Here is a 27,702-nt window from a genome sequence, read left to right as displayed (position 1 = left end):
AAAAAAAAAACGTAACCTTGTAATTATTCTATTTCTAAATCCAGCTGGTACGCTAACAACATAGCAATCTCCACTGTGAGGCACCAATAAGCCATACAGGACGACATATATTAATATTTTTCAGTGTGCAAGGTGGCATGGAAAAACAAAATCAGTGCTCAAACAACAACAGAAAGTAGGAAATCCGTACTTGTGTGCATGTAAACATGGTCGCTGTCATGATGGGAGGGAGTGGTAAGGCTCATTTAAAGCTGCAGTTTGAAACTTTCATAAAAAAAACAACAACTTTTTAATGTAAATTGTCACCATGTTGTGACACTATGAGACAGATAATCTGTGAATAAAAAAATCAAGCTCCTCTGCCTTCTCCCAATGCTAACTAGAAACAACCAATCACAGCCAGGAGGCGGGTCTTAGCGCTGTTAATTACTCCACAGGTAGTTCACCACAACATAGCCTGCCATGGATGCTAAAGCTAGTTAGCATGGCCACCGATGATGGTGGGCAGACGGTTTTCCTGTAGCGGTAAGTTGTTCCTTCAACATTAGCACATTTAGCAATGGGCTCACAAGCTTGAGTGACAGCGCTAAGCCCCTCCTCCTGGCTCTGATTGGTTGTTTTTGGTCTGGAGCGGTGAATTTCTTCAGACAGCAGGACTAGCTCAGGGAGGAGGTGGAGGAAATCAATGTTTTCACAGATTATCTGTCACAACATGTTTTTTATAAAATGTTTTTGGTCTAGTTTCTAATGTAAATATCAAAGTTCACTTGAAATTAAACAAAACTAACTTACAAGTAACTTTTCAGCAAGATATAAGAACTTGTTTTAAGACAATAATTCCTTAATATTGATGAAAAGGTACCAGCTCCTCCAGCAAATTATTTCAGTTTTAGCATCGAAAAAATGTCTTGTTATGTGGAACTAGAACTCGGTTGCCAGGCGACGGCTCAGTGATTGGCAGGCGTTGCTAGGAAACGATTGTGAAATAATCTGCCAGTGGAACTAAAACTTTCATCAATATAAAGGATCAAGCTCATATTTCTTGTTGAAAAGTTACTTGTAAGTTAGTTTTCTTATTTCTAGTGTACTAAGATACTTGTACTAGAAACTAGACCAAAATACTGGGCAAGATTTTGTTTTGAAAAAATATTTTTGTAAAAGTTGCATACTGTAGCTTTATGAGCGAATCTAAGAGCACATTTATTGGCCTAATAATGACTGTGTGCAAGCTTCTGCTGATGCTACCACACTGGAGGTTCCAAGGTGACCAGAAAATCCTGCTACAGGAAGGAGAGAAACGGCGCTTTAGATCTGGATGATCCTCGTCTGGCACTGTGTGAACATTGCCTTCAGATCGCTCTCCTGAGCGTCGCTCACAGCGTCCGGGTCGGGGCTTTTCTGGACCTTCGCCACGGCGTAGTTGAGGCCCTGCGTGAGCCCCGCCTGCGTCAGGCTGGCCACCTGCACCATGGAGCTGCGGATCTTGGCGAACGGCGACACGACGCGGCTGCCGTTGCTGTCGGCGGGCGACGGTCCGAGGCTGCCCTCCATCAAGGAGCCGAGGCTCTTCTGGGAGCCGCCAGACGCCGCCGAGCTGGGCCGCTGGACGGACAGCAGGTTGGAACCGGAGGTAGAGGTCTGGACGTCCAGCTGGGACGGTCGGGGCAGCTGGGCGTCCTGGTTCTGGGTCTGCAGGTTGGATTGCTCAGAGTCTGCGGGGGTTTTCTTCTTCTGCGGCAGCGGCGCGACCCTGGACGCCGGCAGCTCACCAAACACCTCCACTGGTATGGTCTGGGCGTCCTGAACGAACTGCTGGCAGTAGGCGTCGATGGGCGTCCCGAAGTCGATCAGCAGCGCTTCTTCCGCCAGCGACGCGGCGCCGGGCGACTTGTCGTTGATGTCAGAGACGTCATCTTGGCAGCCGGTGACGTGGATCACAGACGGAATGTTGAGTTCGCCGCTGCCGATGGACTGCGAGCAGCTGCCCAGTCGCGGGTTCGACGCCACGATGCCGCAGCTAGGCAGGACGTAGTCTACCTTGTCGAAGGAGCCGGAGCATGGGTGCTCGGGTTCGGAGTTGTACGAGTCGGAGTCCGAGTCGTTTTCGTAGCGCTCGTCGCCCCGGACGCCGAGAGTGGCGGCGCCGGGGTTTCCGTTCGACGTCTCCAGGCTGCTGTCCGACTTCCACAGGTTGACGTGCATGGTGGGCTTGAGGAAATTAACCATCACGTCGGGTTTGGAGAAGTTCCCCAGCTTGCCGAGCGGCTTGAAGGGGCCGATGTTGACGTTGGTCTTGGTCTGCTTCACCTTCTGGTTGAGGGAGGAGAACTTGTTGAGGAGGAAGCTTTTCCCCTGAGCGAGTCCAGAGCTGCCCGCTGCCTGACCTGCAGGCTTGTTCTGGATCCCCATGTTGTCCTCATGAGGTTTACTCTGGCGCCTGCAACACGGACGAAACGCCAAAATTACTGGACTGAAATGATTCATTGTGATTATTGATAACTGAAGTGCACAGACTCTAAAAACCACAACTTGCTTAGAAGAAAACTTATTCACAGCAGTAAATAAACAAAGGCTGTACATGCTACTCCAGTTTTGTTTACATTTCAAGAAGGAAGTAGTGTTCATTGTCTTCTTCTGAGGCTTTTGTATCGTTTCCTTCAGTTGTTCTTGGTGCAGCGCCCCCACAGGCGAGGAGGGGAACAGGTTTTTTATTAGTTTGCATTGACACAAAGCAACGTGAACGCGAACCACGGCAGCTGAAAATTTAACGCTTGTTCCAATTTTTGTCCCCAATCTAACTGAGTCTATACCAGGACGTGGATTACAGCACAGGGCATTCTGGGTAAAAACTACTAAAACAAACACACTAGTTCAGCAGTAGCAGGAGAAATGGCTCAACAAAAGAAAAACCCTACCACCACTAAAATCTGACGCTACTCTATTTTTGTTTACATTTGTGAAGAAGGAAGTTGTGCTCAGTGTCTTCAGAGGTTTTTTGTCATTTGCTTCAGTGGTTCTTGGTGCAGCGCCCCCACAGGCGAGGAGGGGAACAGGTTTTTCAATTAGTTTGGTTCATTTGACTCAGTGCAGTGAGAAAGCACTGAGTCATTTACCAATGCAACAAATGTTGCAACTTTGGCCCTTAATAGAACTGAATCTATTTGATTATCAGGTGGGAGAATATAGTGAAGTTTGTGTTTGTAAATAACAACATGCAACAGAACTGGTATGAATACTTTAGCACTGCTTCATACTCGCCTCTCCAGCTTCTTCTCGACGACGAGCAGGTCCAGCCCGGACGCCTGCTTCGTTATGCGGAGCATCTCAGCGATGCACTGCAGCGTATCTGAAAAATGTTGCAGTGCAAGTCGTCACTTCATGTTTGACACCTCAGAACATAGGTGTCAAAGTCAGGGTCCGGGGGCCAAATCTGGCCCGCCATAACTTCTTCTGTGGCCCTCTAACATGACATTATATTACTAATCAAATCAAATCACTTTTTGCCAAATTAAAACAATTTGAAAATACGTTCAATTTCATTTAAAGTTAAGTAGTGATCACCAACAGGTCCGTCATGACAATTATGCTGGACAATAAATTGTTCCAGAAGTTATTGCGATAAACGATAATATTGTTGATTTGAGACCATTTTTAAGTAATATTATGATAATAATGCAAGAACACATTCTCAAAAATCAGTAAACTTTAAGGTTTGATGAATATTTAACACTGGAACTGGAAGACATTTTAAAAAATCCAAAATAAAATAAATAAATATATAAGGCAACAAATAAGATAAATTATGAAATCTCTCAAACAGAAATATCCTTAAAAATGGCAGGTTGAAACCAAAACACCAAACTGAGAACTTTTATCATCCAATTTTTGGTAGAAAGAGAAAAACAATAAATTATGCCAGTAGTGAGTTTGTTTTATCATGTGATTAATTGATTTATTGATTATTGTGACAGGCCTAATCACCAAATGTAAAAACAGCTATTTATTCATACATTTAGCCGTTTCTTCAATGAGTTTTATCATTACATCCTTCCACCACCGGCCTTTTGAGGACATTTATGATCTTGAAACAGTCCAAAATGAAACCAAAGAAGATCATTTTTCTTCTCCTCTGCTTCCTTACCTTTCCCGTCGTCCTCCGGATTGCGCGTCGCCGCCCTCAGAGTGTGGAAGTAGCCACTGGTTTCCTGACTCCTATAGTGCAAACGCATGCAGCAGAACTTCGGCTTCCCGAACAGAGTGGGCTCCGGACCTGCACAAACCCAATCACATCCATTTTTTTCTGTTTTTTATTTTTTTTAATAATCTGCTGTCACTGCATGAATCATATTCAGTGAGGATGTTGCTAAAAGGTTACTGAGAACACTTTCAGGAAGTGTTGGGTGACTCAGTGAATGCGAACGGACTTCTCCTTTGAGTTTAACTCCTCACCGATTTCAATTTTTTCCAAACCCTCCAAGTCGAGACGCTGGTACTGGTTGACTTTATCCGCCTCGTCGTCGTAGCTGAAACAGAAAATAAAGGGAAGTGTTAGTCAGCCGACGCAGCGCACACAGCGGAAGGTGAGGTTAGGATCCGACTCACTAAGCGATGTAGTAGGCTTTATCTGACAGGAGCAGCAGAACGTCCACGTCTTTGTTGGTTGCATCAATGAGGCTGCAGGAAAAAAATAAAAATAAAAACACTGACTGAGTTCTTGTGAACATATCAGATCTGCATCTTTATACCTGGTTCTGTTAATATGAGTGAGTTTTATTGTACCATTTTATTCTTGTTATTACGACTTTATTCTGGTAACATTAGTTTAGTTTATTTTAAAAAAAAGGTAAACAACATTAATAAAAGATGCTTTTCACCAGATTCAGCTTATTAAGCTGCTCACATAATAAAAGTTTATGAAAACTTTGTTTTCATACTATTTTTATGTATTATGTACCAGTCATACTATTTTAATTAAGAATTTATTCTTGTATTGTTATTACGACTTTATTTGTGTATCATTACAACTTTGTTTTTGCAATAATGCAACTTTATTCTCATATTTTTATGACTTTCCTGTATTTATTGTAGCTTGGTTTTCGTATTTTTATGACTTTATTCCCGTAGTATCTGACTTTATTCTTGTTTTATTAAGAATTTAGACTCGTATTATTATCACCACTTTATTTTCTTATAGTAACGTTATTGTGATATTACTACAACTTTAGTTTGGGATTTTTGTTACGACTTTATCCTCATGTTATTATTACATCTTTATTCTCGTATTTTTGCAACTTTGTTTTTGTATTATTAAAAGTTTATTCTCATATTATTACGACTTTATTCCATGCAACTTTTTTCTTGCAATATTATGATTTTACCCTCTAAATATTTCAACTTTATTCTCTTAATATTTATTTTCTTACTCTATGACACAAATCTGATACAAAACTCCCTGATAAGAAGAAATTTCCTCCTTCAGTTGCAACTTTGATAGATTTTGACTGATTATTGATGTATTAATAATAATGTAAATTAGCTTCTTGCTGTTTTGTTTATGAACGGATAAATCTGGTTTCCTGCAGTTCTGCAGGAGAACAGATTCCTCACCTCATGTCGCAGTTCATGAGCGCCCAGCCTCCGTGAAACGTCTCGTCGTCCGGCAGCAGCAGCTGCATGTAGGTCTGCAGCAGCAGGCCCACCTGCTCCTGCGCTCCTCTTTGGCTCTCCTTCTCCTCGTGCTCCTTCTCCTTACTGAAGATGGAGTAAAGGTCCTCCGTCACGGGCAAACCCATCATCAGATCTGCAAGGAGCCGCAGATTCACCAAAAAGACGGTTTCCATTACATCCGATCAGAGGAGGCGTCAAAAATATTCTTGTATCTGCAAATCTTTGAACAATATTGACATGGGCTTTTCTGTTGGATTTAATTTTTATGCGGTTTAATTTATATTCATCAAGTTCAACACACAATTTCATCACAGATTAATGAAGCAGATGAATTTATCAAACTTTTTCTCCGCAATGACAAAAACCACAGACAGAACAATGAAATTAATCGGCCTCACAACTTCTTCCTGGTTCACATCTAGACAAGAAATCTGCACTAAAGTTTAGATCGGGCCTAAAAAACTTGTTCCCGATTCAGACCGAGTCCATTAAGTCTGAGTCCGATCCAACCCGACTGATTAACTTTAATTAGAGGCTCGAGCCTTAAATGACGTATTTTACTGAAGATTTTACTGCTTTGTTTTTAGAGAACCGTTTGAATAAGCAGCGTAACTTCTCCCAGCTTCCTTTGACATCTTCCAGCTCCGTTTTGTCACTTGTTGTAACGCAGGATGAGTCAAGTGCAGATGTTCTGGGATGATTGATTGAAAGGCTTGAATCTCTGCAGCTCCAGCAGCACAAGGCGGAGCCGCTTCTTACAGTCTAATTAAGTCATTACTTTCTATTTTTAACAAGGTAGAATGTCGACTCCTTCATTTCAACAATAAATAAACACAACAAAGCGTTTTCTTTGGTTTTCTCTGTTCTGGATGAACTGTGGGATTGTTAAACTTCAGCCAAAGTTTAGATTGCGCTGTCGATATCGGAGGTAACTTAGTTACTGCCGCGATCTACTCTGTGCATAAAGTGAAAATTGCTGTCTGCACCATGTAATCTGTCAAACTGACGGACAGGTTTCAGATTTTTCTGTCAAATTAAAAAAATACTGGTCAAACACATAAAACATTCTGAGAGCTCCCGTACCGATGACTGCTTGTCTGTAAGCGTCTCTGAAGCGGTTGAGATAGTAGCGGTTGGCAGAGTTCACGCCGTCCTTCATCACGCCGGCCAGCTTCCTCTCCCCCGTCCTCGTGAAGTCTCCCTAAAGCAGAACAAACAGGGTGTTAATTAAAGCTTCAATCGCACTTCATTTGCACTCTTAGGACAGCGCAGCCTGTGACAACAACAGTGACATAACCTTTTCTCAGCCGTGTCAAAAGCTCCAGAGTCGCTGGTGTGAAAACAGAACTGGATGCTAAACAAAGCTAGCTAAGGTGGAAGCGGTGCTACCTTGAGGGCGGCTGTTCCTGCATACTGCTTGCTGATGGTGTCGCCGTTGTTGGCCCACATGACCTGATAAATCCGGTAGCATTTCAGAGGCAGCGGCTGCTCCGGAGGCATCACACCCAGCTTCTTCAGCTGCACGGAGGAAAACACGTGGAAACCAACTTTAAAGCTGCAGAATACAACTTTATGAAAATTTTAATTTTTTTTTTTACATATTTGTTGAAACTGTTTTTATGAGACAAACTGTGAAAAAAGAAAATCAAGTTCCTCTGCCTTTTCCCAGTGCTAACATTTTCTTCCTGAGTTTAGCTCGTTAGTAAGGCTACCGATGACGATGATATAGTTTTTCAGTAATAGTGAGTTGTTTCTTCACCATTAAAACATCTTAAAACGGGTGCACAAGGTTGATTGACAGCGTTAAGCCCCGCCTTCCGCCTCTGAATGAAGAAATGCACCAAAAACAGCCAGACACCAATAGCAGATCAATCTTTTTACAGGTTATCTGTTAATAGCAAACTGTCATGACATGCTGCACTGGAAAAACAAAAACTTTTATCAAGTATTTTTGGTTTAGTTTCTAGTGCAAATATCTTTGTTCATTTGAAATAAGATAAAACTAACTTACAAGTAATTTATCAGCAAGATATAGCAACTTCTAAGTAAGTAATTCCTCTATATAAATTAGAAAGTACTGGTTCCACTGGGGAAAAAGTAAAATAATCTGTCAGTGGAACTAGAATTTGGTTGCTAGGCGACGGGAACCAGTGATGTAATGTAGTAAACATCTTGTCACTGTAGCTAATCAGAACAAGAAGCTTGTTGCTTTGCCCTTTTTTAACTAAAAAAAGTTTCAGTATAGTTATCATACTTCGTAGTGGTAATGGAGGAAGATTGATTTTGTTTTATTTATGAACGAAACTCTTAATTTGTCTCTTTGTTTTCCAACAAATTATTTAAAATATCAAATTTATTTAATGAAATAATGTTTAGAGCTGCAGTGTGTAACATTTGTGAAAAATATTCTTTATATATTTGTTAAAACTCTCAGATATTTTTAAAAAAATACCACAGATTCACAGTATTTGAAGAAAATAAGTTTAAAACAACAATATAACTTGATTTTATTGCTTTTATTTGACAGAGAAAAGAAACAATGATTGCTACTGTTGTAAGAACAAATATATGAGCACAATTACACTTAGGTAATTTATAACTATTTTCCTACAACGGCACGCACAAATATAAAACAAACGCAGATTTACTAACTTTTATGGCAGTTCTTATGTTGTTGTTAAGCAGAATATAATTTGGATTCTCTGCTACTACTTGACTAAAATCTTGACTGAAATCTTTCTAGCCACGCCAGGTGTACCACAGGGCTCTGTCCTCGGGTCTATTTTTTATCTAACCCACATCCGTCTCCTTGCTCTCATTTTCTGCATATACAGTGTTGCGCTCAGTGCTATGCAGATGACACCCAGCTGTATATTTAGACCAAACTTCTCTTCCATTCATTGCAACTCAATGAAGAGAGTGCTTCACCTCATTTCTTAAAATGTAACAGCAACAGAACAGAAACTCTTCTCATCGGCTTCAAACCACAGCCCAATAGTTTCTCTCTTCCCTTCCCCCAGGTTAGTTGGTCAACCCAAGGTTTTGTCTTTTTTTGCAGTCAAAATCAATGATTTTGTGGTGCTCTTTAGAAACATTTGCAAGGAATTTTGTAATACGTTTGCTTAATTTTCACTCCATATTTTTGTTTTTCCAACAGAACATAATTCATATTTCAGAAAAATGTTGTTCGTCTAAACAAGGGAAATATATTCAGCCTATTTTCAGCCAGCTGACTGATACTGAACAGTTTCAGGTGATATTTGTGGTATGTTATAAACCATACAACTTGAAAAAAACTCAACTCACTTCCTCTGCTACTAAAATAGCTTTAGTTCAAATTAGTGGTATAATGGAAATGTTTATATGCAGCTAAAAACTCAGTAGGTGTTTTGGCACTAGAAAAGGATGAAATATGTAATAAACTCGTACCTGGTGCTCCATCACAACTCGAGCAATGGCAGCTTGAACCACGTTGGTCCGGTCGAGACAGTCCATACAGTTGACCCGGAAGATCCCGTCCTGCTTGCAGATGACGCCAGCTTGGTCCACCCTGACAGATGGAGAGTCATTAGAAATTAATCGCATTCATAGAAACACAAATTCTATCTGATATTAATGAAAATTAGAAAAAATGTATCAAGAAATACTGATGGTGCCAATTGAAGGTCCAACATAAATAAACTTTACTTGTTTAGTCGTGTCAAAAAAGAAAAAAATATATAATAACGTGGACAAGGCAAGAACAAATTAAGATTAATGTTGTTCATTTGAGCCCCAAAGAATTACTGTACAACTTTCCTAAAAATCTAACCCATTAAAAGACTTTTATTTTTTAAATCATCTGGAAGGCCAATTAACATCTATTTTTCAGGAATTATCCAGTTTCCCTAATTAAAATCTGAACTTTTATTTTCTGGTCCTCCAGCTGTATTTTGAAAAGCGATCATCATCCCTTTTTCCTTCACTGCTTTTACTTCCATTATTCTTTTGGAACATACTTTTTCAATAAGATAACTTTGAAACACTGAAGATTTTATTTTGAAAGACACAGTTTATTGCCAATGTACGCCCATAGCAGTAATCTCATATACAAGACTGTATCTCTTAATTGGAGGATTTTCTATTAACTTTAATTTAAAAATAACAAATAAATCAATCTTTCATCCCTGTTATAAACCATTAGGAATTTGAATCCTCCCTTTATTACATCTGCCTTTGAAAGTTAAAGAGTCTTATTTTGAAGGATATTTGTAAACTTTACAGAGAAAAGTCTGTAATGCAACATTTTCTCGTTGCCATGGCGATGCCATGCAGCAGGTGCAAGAGGCCAAGACTTTACAGTAATAGGGGCTGAAAATACGGCTGTGGTTCAAGAACAGAACAAGGTTTTGGAAAACCTTTTCAACCAAGAGTGTGAGCAAAGTCTGCTGCCCGTTTGAAGAAATTTTCAACTTCTTACATTAATTTTTGCGTTTAACACGACAATGTAAAGTTGCTTTTTACATCCAGACTTTATGAGGAGATTCAAAGTCAAATAACATTAAAGTCTATGAGCAGAACTATGTTTCCTCGCAACCATTTGGAGGGATTTAACAGAAAATGGTCATTTCTACAACAATAACACACACATCATCTGAAAGTAGACAAATTTTACCACAAAACTACCAAAAATTTACTATTTTAGTTTAAATATGTGGTTGTGATGGTGAGTTAAACAATTTTTTTGTTATTTTAGGTCAAATCAGTAGTTTCTGTCTACTCTGCAAACAGTAAAAAGCAATGCATTGAATTGTTCTCTATTAATTCAAATGGAGATGAACCAAACATTAAAATAGTTAATATGAATAAACCATCTATGCCTTAGTGTTCATGTTAACAGCATTTGTTTTGGACAGAGGCACTACTTACCATGCCCACTTCATGTCAGTGATGATGTCAGAAATGGCATCTGTCAGTATCTGCACGTTTTCGAACTTCATTCCACGACTGAGAAACAGGAAGTAAGAAGCACAAAGAGGAAGTGAAGCCAATGTAGTGTAAAATGTACAAAGCCATGGCGCAGCGTTTTTTCCTACCAGTGCTCGTGGAAGTCAAAGGAAACGTAAGTGAGGTTTGGGTTGTTGTACAGCAGGACCTGCTTCAGATACGCATCCCCGATTATCTTCTCCCGCCCATTCTGATCCACCAAGTTAATTATCACCTGCAATAAATTAACGAAGCAACATGTGATTTAAAGAAAACAACTGCAGGGCTGTGACTGTGTTTGCTCCCATAGGGATTTCTTCTCTTTTTCACTTTTTTTTCCACTCTTTAGTCAAGTTTCTGATAATGGTAAATGTAAAAAAAAAACATAACATTACCTAAAAAAATACAAAAAGCAGTAAAATTGTGGTTTCATTTATTAAGGGAGAAAACACCATCTAAACCAGTAAAAAAGTAGAGTTCAATTTCTCCAGAAAAACCCAAGACAGTATTAATATTGAATATTTTATTTTTGCATTATATCTCCGTACACTTTTTGTCACTTCAGTTTTACTTTTAGGAGTGGTATCAATATATTAAAAAAAGACAAACATCGACATAGATGCCAATATATTAAACATCCTTCAGTAAGAAACTAGAAAACACTTAAATAGAACCAGTTTGGCTACATGAAGTAGGTCTCAAAATGATCTCAATATGCCACATATCAAGAAATTCAAGATTGGAAGCAATAAAATTAATTTTCTGGAAAGGGGTTCAAAATTTAAAACCACAAATAGAGACAACAGAGTTAAGTTCACATTAGTAACCAAACATCTCTGGGTTGTTGTGAGTCAAACTGACCTGCTTTGTGTAAAGCTCAAGCTGCTTCTCAAAGTGAGCAGCAAAGTAAGGCATCGTCTCATTCTCCCCTGAAACACAAAGAGGAGCAGGTCACATTTTCTGAACACATGTTCGTAACCCCTAAATGTGAACGTCTCCCTGGCTCAGATAACCCAGCTCCTCTGACCTTTCTCGATGCGTGGCCGGGGGTTGTAGCGATACCCAGCCTGGCTCCAGAAGACGGGTACCGACCCCCGGGTCTGGACGAAGGACAGCGTGTGGCTGTGGACGTGGATCAGCTGCTCCGTCTCCACGTAGTTCGCCACATGGCCGTCCGTGTCCACACCTCTGCGCTTGTACCGCATCCCTTTAAAAGAAGACCAGTTCTCATCTTCATCACACATTCATCACAGTTCAGGAACAGCACCCTCTAGAATCACTTTCACACCTGGTAGAAATGTCTAAAACTGTTAAATATGTTTCCTTGAGCAGGTTAGGATAGCTCTATGGGCTACACAAAACATGTTCTTTACTTTTTTTGTACAAAATCATCCTTAGATAATCAAATTTTAGCCTGCTCACTTTCAGAATGAGCTGTTTTAGAGCCTCTTATAAGTTTCTGGATGGCAAGGCAACAACAAAACTCTTGTCTTTTCCCGCAGCCATTGTACAGCCCATACAGCTGTAAAACTAGTTGAACAAATGTGCCAGAACTCTGCTGGGGTTGCTAGGTAACGGGCGGAACTCTGTTGGGGTTGCCAGGCAACAGGCTGGGCTTCACTGATTTGTGACATTACATTCAGAAGGTTTTTACCAAAAAAACAAACTTATTGTCAAAAATCAGATGGGTGTGTTTTTAGAACACTCGAAAATGAAAGTACAAAAAAAATTGCAAAATATGAATTTATCACTTTAAAATTAATTTATCTTGCATTCTGCAAGAGTACTCCAACAATGTTGACAAGCGACATTTTAACTAAAAGTTTAGTTTTCTGCTGCAGCACATCACAAAAAAGATAGAGATCTTTGACCGTTCCTCTTTGCACAATCTCGCCAGGTCGGATTCATGACCTCTTATCTTCAGCTCAAGAGGTTTACAACAAAACTTAGATCTATGGACTGAGTTGGGCGTGGATTAATCCTGATTTTGTGTCTAATAAACCCTTTCTGTGCTGATTTGGAAATATGTTTTGACCATTGTCTGGTTGTAAGACCAACCTTTCAGTTTTCTTTATATTTAAAATGTTTGAGATCCAGAGAGAAAGAGAGGTCAGCCCACAGCATCACTGATCCTTTACCAACCTTAGCAATGGGACGATATGTTTTCTTTCATTCCCATTTTGAATAATGACTCTTTAAAAAAGAAAATTAACAGATTTTACAGATTTTTAATCAAACACTTTGATCCAATATTTTAAAAGTCTGCTTCAGTTACATCTGTTTTCTAAGAATTATTATCTCAATAAATGTGGCACAAATGATTTAGTTTAGTTTTTTTCTTATTGCAGGATTATTACCTCACACTGAATGAATGTAATCAGAAGAAAGGTTGGGTTTTTAATTTTTTTTATTTATATATGAACTTAAACTGCTGCAACAAAAAGAGTCAGCCGACAGAGTGCGTTAACTCAACGCTCTCCTGAGTCCAGGTAGGACTTGGTGTGAACGCCTACCTGCGCGGTGGCGACTTCGTCTGGAGATCAGCGCCACGGTGAAGCGAGGGTGAATGTCATCGACGCAGATAATCTCCTTGGGTGGAGTCTCTGGGCTGCTGCGCTCCTCGTCTGACGTCTCGTTGTAGTTCACCACCAGCTCCTCCACCTGGACAAAGCCTTGGATGATCGGAATAACCCACAAGTCAACCTCTGGGACCTGGAGAGAAATCTTTTTAGGTTAATGCTCAAAAACATTAATTTAGTAGAATCAGAATCATAATAGATGGTTATGATTTAATCTTCAAGTATTAGTTACCTGAAGATTGATAAGATCCTGGATCATGTGTTTGTTCCAGAAGAAACGGTCGTCCACCTTAAAAAAAAGAGACAGTCAGTCAAAGTGAAAACGGATTTAAACAAATTAATAGGGCAGAGTCTTTAATTACATATATTTCTATGTAATTAATCTCTCTTTCTTTAAGCATACAAAAATCCTAAGCCGGAACCTTTGTGCTGTGTTTCTGGTAGGTCCGTAAATCTGACGCACAAGCAACATCCGCTAACAGTAATGGACGACAAAGCTGCATCCCCCACACTGAATAAATGTACTCAAATTAAAGGTTGGATTTTTCTAAATTTTTCAAAAATGTATGTAATTTTAGAGTTCAAAACTGCTCAATTGTGCAATAATCAAAATTATTAATTAAGTTTAAGACTTTTTGAAAATCTTTATCAAGGGTGTCAAGATGCAAATTTTTTAATAACTGTTTTTGATTTAGATGCAATTTAATTACAGACTCTGCAATTGCCTCTATTAAATTTTTTTACTGCTGCAACTGACGATTATTTTAGTAATCGATTATACTGATTTTAGAAAATGGCACATTCTACAGATTTTTATTTAACCACTTAAATATTTTTTTATACAAAATTAGAAATACATTAAACAATAATAAATAATAAGATAAACATGTTACTGCCTAAAATACTATAACAGCATTCCTTCAGTAAATCTGAACCAGCAGAAGCTAAAACTGCCACTTGAGAAGTTTTGGCTAAAACATATTTACAGCACAAATGTTTTTTTTTTTAATCTGAAATGTAAAATATTTATATTGTTTTACAGTTTTGGGGTCATTACTGCTCTGAATACGCTTTTATTAAGTCTGTATTCTCCAGTTAACGATTAATCGATGACTAAATTAGGCAACGATTAATCGTTTCAGCCCTAAAATTTCTATAGAGTCCCACCACTAGAAATCAGTGTGGTCTCTCTCCCACCTGTTTCCACAGAGGCAAGTTGGACTTATCCGAGTCTCCCTGCCGCTGCACGCTGTTGGTCAGGTCGTAGGTCATGCTGTAGTAGAAGGAGTCTGAGTCCATGAATATTTTGTAGAGCTCGTCTAACAGCCGCCGCTCCAGGCGCTCCTTCTCTTTGTTTTCCTTAACCTGTAACGCAGGGGAATACTGGAGAGAGGAAGCAGCATGAGACGCCTCAAAGGTCAGAACATGAGGAAGGTAAAAGGTCAGTTTGAGCAGAAATACCTTCTTCTTGATGGGAACAGACACGTTGGATTTGATCTGACTCAGAGTTTTCATCAACTTTGATTCATCTGGAGACTGGGTCGGTTTCTCAGTTTTGTCGATTCCAAAATGATGCTTCTTGCAAAGCTGCGAGAAATTAATTAAAACACTTATTTTCAGTTCAGGGGATCTGGTAGCATCTCTCTGCAAACAAGAGCTAAAGGGGAAAGAGTTGCCATTACTCACTAAAGTAGGAAGTCTTTCTCGTTTAGTCACATTAAACCACACACTTCAGTAAATGTTAGGTTTTAGCTTTATCTAACTGGAGCACCTTCTTTTACATGTTACTCGAGGAAAAACATAATCAGGACGTTTTGATGCGTTCTCAACAATCTACCACTCTGAAAAAACACAAAACTTAAGCATTTTTGGTCTAAATTCTAGTGAAAATATCTTAGTACAATTAAGATAACTTATAAGTAACTTTTCAGCAACAGTTAGTTTGTCTTTTTTCAACTGTACCAAGTTATTTTCACTGGAAACTAGACCAAAAATACTTGGTAAGATTTTGTGTTATTGCAGTACACTCCTACATAAAAGGTCAGATTTATAGACAAAACAACTAATTATTGTCCTGCAGGTCATCCAACTGTGCTAAAAACCCAACCACAGTACTGAGGTTTGAGGTTTCATAAATTGAGTTTAAAGGCTTGTAATGACAGGATTGTAAATCCAAATCCTTTTTCCATGTTCAGATGATGAATTGAACAGACAATGTGAGATGTTAAAAGCTTGGGATGTTGTTTTATAACCTAAATCTGCTTTAAATTTCTCCCAAACACAAAAAACAAATGCAACAGAAAAAAATATGCTAAAAATAAAAAATGCTGCAGTCTGGAAAAATGGAAAAATGTGGGAAACAGTAAAAACAACAGCAAGTATGAAACCTTCCAAACAAAATGAAGATCCTCCAAACCACTAGAGGGAGTCCCGTAAAGACTGGATGTCATGATTTTATGGGAAGTCCAGAAGAAAGTTGGAGGCAGAAAAGATGCACTTTATTTCATGTCTTTTACAAACACTCAGTCTTTTACAATATTGTAGAACAGCAGCATCTTTACATAGGTAATACTAACTGCTCCAGACTCCCCTAGTGGCCTGGAGGACTTCCATTTTGTAGAGGGAGTTTCATATTTGCTGTTGTTGCAGTTGGCAGAATTTTCTCTTTTGCTCCATTTCCTGTGGTTGCAGCATTTTTGATTTGCATTTTTTGACAATTGCAAGTTTGTTTGTTTTTTCTGGAACAGAGCCTCCTGCAGGATATGAGGAGATTTTTTCTTTTGTGTAAATTAGCACAAATTACACAATGCTCTATTTTGTATGCAGTTGATAAATATCAATTTAAAACTGCACATATGTAAACTTTTAAAGAGCCTCAGTGAAAATGTGCATCTACAGTCTTAACTCTTTGGTGCAGAAACTGGTTGAAAATTGATCCATTAACTGCCTGTTCATGCTTGTTTGCTAAAGGTGGAGATGGGACTGTGCATGAAAACTGGTCTTTATTAAACATTCAGACTACCAAGATGAAAAAGACACAATCAAACCTGACTTTATTACCCTGTTAGAATAACTCAAAAATACTCCAAATAGTTGGGATGCATTTTTTCTTTCTTACATAAAGTTTTTATTTATGTCTTAGGAGGAATGGAAAGAGACGGCCAATGATTGACCTGTTTTACTTTTGTATTTTGCACATAAATTTGTGGTGCCTTTGTATTCTAAAGAAAAAGATTTAAAACTTCAGAAATGTCAGTAGTGGCATATTAAGATATGTAAAAATACTACAAAAACATTATATTATAACAGAAAGACTTTCAGGATTCAAGATGCCGCATGAACCAACTAGTACATTACTATGATAGAAATCAAAACTATTGCGTAGGAGTGCAATAATTTTGCGAGAGAATTAAATACTTTTATGAAAAAGAACAAAAATTCCCCCACTACCACTAGGTGGCTCTGTATTTAGCTTCTGTTTTCTGTAATTACAGCATTTTTGTTTGCTGCTCTTTTCTGCTGCAGTTATATTTTTGTGTTTGTGTGATTTTGGAGTTTTAATCATTCTGGTGTTTGCGGCTCGTTTTATGGTTTTCTACGTGTTTGCGCCTCCCTGCCACTGCTTTATTTTGAAAATCATGCATCGGTTTTGTTGTACGTCACGATTGCGCTCCACCTTGTGTTGGTCGAGTTCATAAAAATCACGATACAGTTCACTGAAGTCTTTGGTTATAACGTGACAAAATGTGAAAAGTTTAATGGGAAGGAATAATTTTACAAGCTATTGTTCTGGTTCCAATTTAACATGTGTCAAACTCGAGGACCGGGGGCCGAATCTGGCCCGCCATAGCTTTTTATGTGGCCCTCTAGACGCCAAATTACATCAATAAGTCCCTCCAATATTTCAGAAAATCAACAGATCTCCACATTTTTTGTGATTTTACTGCAAATTTTCATTTACAAAATGGTCAAAACATTTTAATTTAGCATTGTTTATACCAACTACGGTTGGTTTAAAACAACACAATTGGTTGCCAAATTGGTTTTCTACAAGCCAGTAAATATATTTACATGAAAAACTAATGGAAGGAAACGTTACAGACCAACTTATGTTGATTTAAGCCAACTTATGTTCATTTAAATCAACTTATTTTTTGTAGCCTTACTTGATGTGAAATTCTTGATGCGATGAGCAACAAAAAGTCACATTTAACATCATATATTAGCACAAAAATATAATAAAAATTCCTTGCAAATATTTCTAAATTAGCACAATAAATTGCGATTTTGATTGCAAAAAAATGCAAAAACAATCATAAAATATTGGAGGGACTGATCAGTGTGAAAAGATGTTCAATATTATTCAATTTAAAGAGCCAGTTATTCATTAATATTTTGACAGTTTAATGGGTTTTATCAATGTAAATGAGTTTGACACCCTGAACTACAGGATTTCTACGTGAAAAAGACGACAGACATCACTTCCACTCTGCTGTGCAGGAGCAAACTACAGCTCTAAAAGCTTCTGCTCTACTCGTCCTCCTCCGTTTGTTACTCACTTGAAAATATTCAGTCTCACCATCCAAGAAGCCTCCCTGAAAAACTGAAATCTTAGCACTGTTCTGCATGTTTGTTGTCATTTTTTGAATGTCATTTCAGGTGTAGAGCTATATTTTTAGCAACCCAGAGCTAATTTCCCACCACTTGCAGCTTCAGGGATGAATCACGCTCTGACTCATGTTCGGTATTCTGAGGAGAAATCTGGAATTTCCACGAGTGTGTGATTTACCACCAGCTCCAGCTCCTGAGGCTCCTCGTCAGAAAGGGGGATGACGGCGATTTTGGTGATCTTGTAAACCTTGTGGTCGCCCGGTAACTGACCCACCAGCGCTTTCTGGCGGATTAATACGAGACCGAGAGGAAGGTCTGCAGAGAGGGGAGAAAAACAAAAGGACAGAGGGAACTGGGTCAACTGGTGCAGAACCGCGAAGGTGTGAAGCCACAGCTTCTATTAACAGAGACGCATCTGGTAAAAATGTATTTATATGACGCTGATTTGTCTGTATGAAGCACTTTTAACACATATTAAAGATGTGGAATAAAACCTTAAGATAAAACCATCTTCATCTGCAGAAACAGAATCTCACTTTAAACACTGAGAAAAATAATCCAATTTAAATCGATTTAGATCAATGATTTTTTGGAGCTTGTATTTACTTTATTTTACTTTTAAAAGCAGGTGATTAAAATGGGAAAGAAAAGCGAACATGTCGTTAGAATAGATACAAGCTTCTGAGAAAAGTCATGAAGAATTTATCGATTATTCTGGTGATTAATCAGATAACAAAATTGACACATTCTGCTGATTTTTTATTTAGAAACACATTAAAAGATACAAATAAATAATTTAATTACTTTTTGATAAGAAAATAGACATTTTATTGCCCAAGATAAACCAACACAGCCTTCCTTTAGTGAGTGCCTGATCATTTGCAGCTAAAATATCAACATGTGGGCTAACCTGTTGACTAATCTGCTAGATTATTTCAATAATCGATTAATCACAATTAACTGTTTCAGCCCTACATATCGCCTCTGCAAAATTTATCAACATGGTGGCATTTTTTCCTCATATTGGAAAGTCAGAGCAACAATTAAAACCAATAAAACAATTGGAACTAAAACAAACAACAGATAACAAGGTGTTTTTTTTGTTCCTGTATATGTCTTTGTTTTGTTTTTAGTGGGAGAAAATAGAAAGACAGCGAGGAGAGGAAGTGGAACCAACAGTCTTCACCCACTTCAAAATAAGAGCATGAATATAAACATCCAACTACCTGAACAATTAAAGTCACCAAAACTTTAACACAGATGTCAAACTTTATTCAACTGAAAGTTTACAAAACAGCAAAGTTAATGAGCATTTTAGAAATTAGCTGAAAAAATAGCTAAGTTCGCTAAACGTTTTCTAAGTTAGCAAAAATGCTAAAGCACAAAGCTAAACAATTTGCTTTTCTATTAGCAGATTAGAAGAAATGTGCCCACCACTTTTGAGGGCAATATAAACTTTTTTTTAATACCAAGAAAGTTTAAATACAATTCTGGTTGACTGCAAAAAATCTGAAAATATTTTGTCACTGGAAGAGAAAAGATGAGTCTCTCTGTATGAGACTAACCATACAGGCACATACAGACTGTATGAGACTAACAAAAGAGCTCCTAAAAGAGGCTTTAAATAATAATAATAATAATAACTGTTCAGCCACAGGTATTTCCCCCCCACACTGAATAAATGTACTAAAATTAAAGGTTGGATTTTTCTACATTTCTCAAGAATTTATGTAATTTTAGAGTTCAAAACGGCTCAATTAGAAAATTACCAAAAAGATTAATTAAGTTTAAGGCTTTTTGGAAATCTTTATTAAAGGTGTCAATAAGATAAGATTAACATGCTGAGACCTGCATAACCTGAGCCCAGATTGCTCATCTTCACACAGCAACACATTTTTTAACACCTCTACTCATGACAAACATGACAAATACTGATGACACGACTGTCCTGAACATGCATGGAAAAAGACGAGCCAGTGACAAACCAAAACCAGCCAAAACGGTTTTCATCCCCCCACCTACCAGTGTGCAGCTGTATCTTTCCGATGACTCCCTCCACCAGGCCCATGCAGACCGGGTTCCAGGCCAGCAGCAGGTCTGTGGCTGAAATCACCGAAGAAAACATCAGTTACCAAATGACCCAACACTGAGACACAAAAAGATGTTTCTGGAGGAGGAATGTGACTAACGATTATTCCAGTAATCAATTATTCTGAATGTTAAGTGATTATTCTGATGATTAATCGGTTATTTTGACAAAATAATCAATTATTCTGACAAAATAATCAATTATTCTGACAAAATAATCAATTATTCTGATGATTCCTCGATTATTCTGACTATTTTAATTTGTTATTTTGACAAATTAATTGATTATTTTGATTGTTTATCAAATATTCGGACGATTTAATTGATTAATCGCATTAAAAACCAGCACATTCTGCAGATTTTTCATTTGAGCCTATCTTACAATGTTAAAAATACATTAAAAGATTAAAATAAACAAATAAATTCCTTTTAAAACAAGAAAAATAATAACGTTATTGCCTAAATTACAATAACAGCATTATTTTAGTGAACGTTTGATCATTTGTAGCAATTTTCTTAGAATTTGCAGCTAAAATTTATTTCTAGCCTTTTATATTTGACATCAATACAGTGCACAGCTGATTGGTTGGTTATTTTGGGGGATTAATCGATTAATAATTGGTAAAAAAAATTGCTTGATAAGAGATTTTTTTAAAGCTAAACCTATGCCACGAGTTCTTAAGAAGGGATTTTTATTTTGTAAAGTTTTGGCTTAATTCCTGCTTTGAATATGTTATTTTTTAATCAGCAAATGGCCTTAGTTTAGTTGCCAATTATTTCAATAATTAATTAATCAAGATTAATTACAGTTAATCACGATTAATTACGGTTAATCACGATAAATCTGACTAATCATTTCAGCCCTATTCTGGAGATGTGGGAGCGTGAGAACCTGTCATTCCAGCAACAGATGAAGAGTTGTTTAAACAGAAAAGGGATTAAATGAGTCGCTGTTGTGTGACTTGTTTAAAATGATGGGAATGAACAGAAACAGGAAGAGTTGGTCTACATATTTCAGAAGCTATCAAGTTCTGACACAAGATGTTGGAAAACAAGCTTTAAAACTAAAAGCAAAACTGTAATTTACTGTAATAACGTAGTCTTTCTTTTTTTATGTGTGGAGACAGTTCATAGTGAGAAAACAAACTGGAATGCTCCACATTAGTAATGGAGTCTGGATTAGAGAACGAGGAAACTGGCAAAAGATGGAGGGTGTGGCTACAGGTGGAAAACATCAGCTTCAGACAATAACTCTTCCTGTTCCAACTAAATGTCCAGACGAGGAGGGAAGAACTGCAGATCAAGAGAAAGGAAAAAAAAATACAAAAAGTCCCCTCGGAAAGCTGACCTTCATGGAAGTCCTTTCTCCGTTTGTGCAGAGCAAAGCGGAGTGGAAACTCGGCGAGGAGTGGAAACCCTTTTTCCAATTAAATAATGAAACAGCGGTGCAACCAAAGCCCCGTTCAGGCCGACTGCACAGCTGACACAACGGGATAATGTGCTGGGCCTTCAGTGAAAACATTTTCTTTTGCTTCAGCAGCCCTGAATTTATAACTCGCATAAAGACACAGCAACAAAAGCGTCACAACTTGATTTCTCATTGAAATCAAACTGGAAAAAATATATTTACTAAACAAAAGGTAAATGTTTTCATAAGTATTTAATTCTGCGAATAATTAAAGGCATATATAAATATTTGTATATGTATTTTGAGCTTTACGGTATTATTTGGTAAAACTAAATATGAATAAATATCTTCATATTTAAGGATTTCAATCATTTAAGTTTAGAACACAAAGAGCCACAAAGTCAACAATAAATAAATCACTCAATAATTTTTTTTACTTTCAAAATACAATTGGAAATAAATAAATGCATGTCATTTAGAGCTGGACAAAACGTCTGAAAAACGCATCACGATACAAGCATTTTATATTAATAATTATTGATGAGTTTTTTTGTTTTAAATATTTGAAATTACCTTCCCAGTTTTATCCAGGTTTCACTCTACACTTTTTAAAATTTATTTTTAAGCAGTTATGAGGAATGGTAACAGTTACTCAACAGGTTACAACTCCCAGAATGCTCTGCGGTTCTGGGTCAGAGTTCAGTGGATATTTCATATATTGATTAATGAATCTTCTATCAGATGTATTATCTATTGATATTGATCATCTATTGCAATATTGTCCCGCCCTATCAAACATAATTAAATATATCACTATATAAAAATGTTAATAATTACTTCAATAGGTTTTTTAAAATTACATTTAAAAGTTATTATATGATAAGAACTATATATTATAAATTTAGTGCTTAATTAATTTAAGCTGTGAATAAAATTACACTGCCATTCCTGCTTATTGAATAAACTGAAGCATTTAATCAATCCTATCGACAGAAACAGCGGTAGCTCCGCCCACTGACTCTGGCAGATAAATATAGCAAAATTATTTAAAAAACTAAATATTATTTTAAGAAAACATAAAGCAAAACAACAAAAATCACATTAAAAGAAAACAACAAAGAAGATACCAATGACAGTAGTCAAAAGAGCTCCCAATTAGTTTCATTTTATATTGATTAAAGAATGATTTGCAACAAATTATTTGCACATTAACACCATTATGCTGGAAACAGATGAGGACTGTTTCCACTTTTGCACTCATCTTTGTCACCTAATTTGTATTTTTTGATGATATCGCACCAGGAAGCAGAGAGTTTGAGGTGTTGCCTTAAAATACATCACATGTACAAACATTCACCTCAAATGTTGGAAATTTTAATATACATCCATGATATCATCATCTGGGATTAGGCCTGTCATGAAAACTAATTTTACTGGATGATAAATTGTCTCAGAAATTATTGCGATAAACAATAACTTTATTGTATTACAACCATTTTCACATAATATATTGGTTATAGCATAATAATGCACCTTCACTCTGTCAAAACTAAACTTTAATTTAGCAAAGAACTCTTAACACTAGAACAGGGAGATATTTAAAATATCTAAAATAAAACAAGACAACTAAAATTTACAATAAAGTCTATGTAAACTAAAAATATCTATATATTAATCATCAGAATGGAAATAAAATAATCAAGCTAATTTAAATTTATAATGCGATTAATTGATTATTGCTTATTGGGACAAGCTTATCTGGGCTTTCCTTAACTGTTTTAAAAGCACAATAATCTTAGTCTAACTCCTGAATTTAAAGAAAGTATCTTTTAAAAAGTCTTGGCAATCTTAACTCTGCTAAAATAAAAATCAATTTCTCAATTTCAGACAGCAAAGAGAAAAAAAAGTAACTGGTTTAACGTGTAAGTTCAATAAAACAGCTGTAGAAAAAGATCTTGTACTGAAGAATACTTGAATGATTTCTTATAATAATAACAATTATGATTTATTGCTAATTACTAAGTAATGCTGTTTAAAACCCACTAAACCTGTCTGTATTGTTGGGATTGTTAAACTATTTTCTACAGTTTTTTTCAATGGCAATATGAATGAAAATCAATGAATTTTAAAATATGATTAGTTGCAGTTACTGTAGGTTAGTGACAGTTGCCCTGAAGAAGTGCGTTACAAATGGGAACGTTTTTCAAGGGCAGTAATTCTGTCCTATTGCTGTGCCCTGCAGTCACAGCCAAAAAAGTAGCAATAAATAGCTCTTATCGTGACTTTTATCGTTATCACAATAGAGCCATAGAATATCGCGATAAAACTAAAGTCCATATCGCTCACCTCTACGTGGACGCGAGTTGTTCTTATTTACTCCTGTACATTCCTGCATGGTGTTCAGTTCAGATTAAGCGGTCAAATTCAAGCCTCGGTCTGCAACCTGAGAAGCAGGCTGACAACTTTGAAGTCAGTTTGGGGTGTTGGCGCTCCCTGAATAACAGCCAGGCGATGATTTACAACAGAAGCGCGTCCAAAAGCAGACAATAAAAAGAATAAAACCGGCGTGTTTTTAATCCTATTTGACCCACATCAGTCGGTTTGATCACATTCACTGATAACGATCAGGTTTCGGAGCGGATGACAGAGTTAGGAGAGAATGAGGGGCGGATTGTGAATAAAAAGTCATCAGTAATGTAAATGAAACCGTTTCCAGCAGCTGTCATCGGTACCTACCAGGTCTGACAGCCATGCTACCGTCCTTCCTGCTGCACCACAGCGCCTGGTCCCCGCTCTGAAGAATGTAATTGTCTTTAGCCTGAAACAGCTCCATTTTCTTCCCCACTCTCACACAAAACCCGCTGCCTTTAAGCGCGTCTCCGCCACCCGGTGCGGTTCCTCCGCTCCGAGGTTAACAACGGAGCTAGCCTAGCCGCCGTTAGCTCGGCTTTTGTTTCTTTTTATTCCCCCACCGCCAGCGAGAGACGGTGGCTAGCTGCGTCCACGGCTAACAGCAGCTGTATCCGACCCGGATTTGGTTATTCCGCCTCTACATGCTGATACTCAAAGTTCCCGTGGACAGGAGGAGAGGAGGCAGCCTTCCCACAGTCTTACCGAGGGGTAGATACTCATCACTGAGTGGGGAAACTGTGTCGCCGTTCAGGACGTAACCGACGTTTCCTGCTCCAAACAACACCACGTGACCTGACGTCATCACCGCTGCACAGGTACAGCAGGAAGCAGATGGATGGTCAGATGGTTCAGACCTGGAACAAATGTACCGGTGCAATTTTAGATAGAAAAAAGTAAATTTCTGCTCATTAAACAAAATCATAAATTTTGAGATTAATGTTAAACTTTTCAGAGAAATCAAGAACATTTCTTAGATTGAGAAGTCGAAAATTTGCTTGAAAAACAACAAATCAAAACTTTTGAGATTAATTTTTAAAAAATTCTTTAGAAAAAAGTTGGAAATTTCAGAATTTGAAAAGTCAAAATTTCCTAGAACAAATCTGAAATTTTGAGCTCACTCTCAGAAATTTTCTAAATAAACTTCCTGTCTGATTTTATCTGACCCTCACGTTTTCTTTTTAAAGATTACCAGCTTTCCTCTGCATCGCGTCCAAACAAGGCGTACTTGTTGGATATTTTTCTATTTATAGTTTTGTTACTGAGGGTCAGAAAATATTCTCAGTCATGACTCGACGCTCCTAAGGGAAAAGCAGCTGATCTAATAGAGACATAAGTCTTGCACTTGAAAGTTCTTCATGTGATAAATGTGCTCTGTTTCAGGCAAACAATCGTGTGTTGTTATGATGTGTAACCATGGCAACATGGTATTGTTTTTACAGTTGGGAACAGCTGATTTGCACCTCTGTAGCACCTCTTTTAAGGATGACATCCCCTACTCCAACATCTCTCTGTACGACCTGACAAAAAACTGCAGAAGAGCTGGCAGACTGGGTTCCTTTAAATGAAATCAGCTGATTAGCATCTCAAAAGCTCAAATAATAAATTTTTTCAGTGAAGGTATCCCCTACTCCAACGTCTCTCCAGCCAGACGACCTTACGGAAAATTGCCAGATAGCTGAAAAACTGAGTTCCTTTAAATCGAGGCTAAAACAGGGCAAGAGTTTTGCTCTTGAAAAGCCTTCAAGTGATGAATATGCTCAACTTCAGGTCATCAAATGATGTATGTTGGGAACGATGTGTAACTGTGGCTACAAAGTATTTTGTTTTTACAGCTGGAAGCAGCTGACTAGCATCTTTAAAGCTCAAATAACACCTTTGTTAAGGATGATATCCCCTACTCCAACATTTCTTCAGCTATACGACCTGACAGAAAACTTTCAACCCATAATAACTGGAATATTAATTTGTATTATTGATTTTGATGATGGCACTAGACAAAGTGATTTAATGTTTGTGACTGGTTTCATGTAATCTGTTTTTAAGAATTTGTATTTTTGTGTTTTTATGATGTAAAGCACTTTGAACTGCCTTGTTGCTGAAATATGTTATACAAATAAACTTGATTGACAAAGATTTAAAGAAATGCAGCAAAAGCAAATGAGGTGGGTTAGCAGTGCTTGCAAACAACTCGTGTTGTCATCCCAGATGTTACCATCATCTCTGCCACCTGGAAATTCAGCTTGTAGAATATAATGGCAGTCACTAGTCTGTGATAACACAACAACATTCTTCAGTTAGAGGCAAATTTGGATTTGTTGCAAGACTGACTGCTACTGGAGATCCTCCCATTTCACTTCCCTTTGGGATAAATAAAGTACTTTTAAATTTTATTGATTTGCTCAGTCCAAACGTTCTTTCAAATTGAAATGCTAACAAACACAGATTCTGCAGGAATAAATATATTTTCTTCTCAAAATCAAACAAAATCCCTCACAGAAAACCAGAAAACTCTTGAAATGTCAGTCAAAACATTTTATTTTCAATTATACAAATGTGACTCCCTATAATTAATGATTCAGGCAGCTGCTAATGAGCACTAAGAACCATAATTTGTGAATGCATGTCAGACTGTGATGCCTCACAATCTCATCAGTGGCAAATTATCTCACAGACAGTTGTAATAAAATAGTTCCAGGCGGAGGGATACAGATTTGTATTTTAATTTTTTTTACAGAGGTGTTGTTTTTAAGGCTTCGAGGGCCCGTAATGGGTCCAGAGTTATTACGGATTGTGGCTTTGGTAGGTTTATGAGGACATTCTGACAGTCGTTAAAATGTTCTGATTGTCTCGCATCTGGAGTTAGATGCACATCACACCCTGGCTGGACGTTTCACATTCATGTACCAAAAATACTCATAGAAATCTCATAGAAACTCTGGATTCATGGTCGGCAGCAGCAGCTAGGGAACCAGCGGACGTTTACACTTCGACACAAGACCGAAAGACGCCGTGAACGGAGGTACGGCTGATTTTTCAGCTTCTTCCAGGGTTCCTGTGCAGCCTGGAAAATTTTGGAAAAGTTTGGAATTTGTTTTAAATGTTTTCCAGGTTTTGATTGTTAAAGAAAAATAAAAACAGAATATGGAAAAATAAGAGTTTCACACTTTATTTCATCCATCCATCCATCCAAACTCCATCCATCCATCCATCCATCCATCCAAACATCCATCCATCCAAACTTCATCCATCCATCCATCCATCCATCCATCCATCCATCCATTCATCCATCCAAACTCCATCCATCCATCCATCCATCCATCCAACCACACTCCATCCATCCATCCATCCATCCATCCATCCATCCATCCAAACTCCATCCATCCAACCAAACTCCATCCATCCATCCATTCATCCATCCAAACTCCATCCATCCATCCATTCATCCATCCATCCATCCATCCATCCATCCATCCATCCATCCATCCATTCATCCATCCAAACTCCATCCATCCATCCATCCATCTATCCATCCAACCACACTCCATCCATCCATCCATCCATCCATCCATCCATCCATCCATCCATCCATCCATCCATCCAAACTCCATCCATCCATCCATTCATCCATCCATCCAAACTCCATCCATCCAACCAAACTCCATCCATCCATCCATTCATCCATCCAAACTCCATCCATCCATCCATTCATCCATCCATCCATCCATCCATCCATCCAAACTCCATCCATCCATCCATTCATCCATCCATCCAAACTCCATCCATCCAACCAAACTCCATCCATCCATCCATTCATCCATCCAAACTTCATCCATCCATCCATTCATCCATCCATCCATCCATCCATCCATCCATCCAAACATCCATCCATCCAAACTTCATCCATCCATCCATCCATCCATCCATCCATCCATCCATCCATCCATCCATCCATCCATCCATCCATCCATCCAA

General features: G+C 37.9%; 1 protein-coding gene across 1 annotated transcript; it reads right to left on the bottom strand.

Annotated features, from left to right (window-relative positions):
* Positions 1-818: 818 nt before the first annotated feature.
* Positions 819-24,495, bottom strand: inpp5f (inositol polyphosphate-5-phosphatase F). The gene is made up of 20 exons (XM_028007857.1): positions 24,055-24,495; positions 19,845-19,925; positions 18,001-18,137; positions 14,673-14,798; positions 14,409-14,594; positions 13,444-13,500; positions 13,146-13,344; positions 11,660-11,839; positions 11,494-11,561; positions 10,743-10,867; positions 10,576-10,653; positions 9,097-9,217; positions 7,057-7,185; positions 6,751-6,868; positions 5,608-5,800; positions 4,603-4,674; positions 4,450-4,523; positions 4,142-4,270; positions 3,259-3,346; positions 819-2,437 (listed from the first exon to the last, which is right to left on the bottom strand). Exons 1-20 carry the CDS (start codon positions 24,149-24,151, stop codon positions 1,306-1,308), a joined length of 3,390 nt encoding a protein of 1,129 aa, XP_027863658.1. The 5' UTR covers positions 24,152-24,495; the 3' UTR covers positions 819-1,305.
* Positions 24,496-27,702: the final 3,207 nt, after the last annotated feature.

The sequence above is a fragment of the Xiphophorus couchianus genome, chromosome 22 (genome assembly GCF_001444195.1).
Source record: "Xiphophorus couchianus chromosome 22, X_couchianus-1.0, whole genome shotgun sequence".
Lineage (NCBI taxonomy): Eukaryota > Metazoa > Chordata > Actinopteri > Cyprinodontiformes > Poeciliidae > Xiphophorus > Xiphophorus couchianus.
This window is presented reverse-complemented; position numbering and strand designations above follow the sequence as displayed.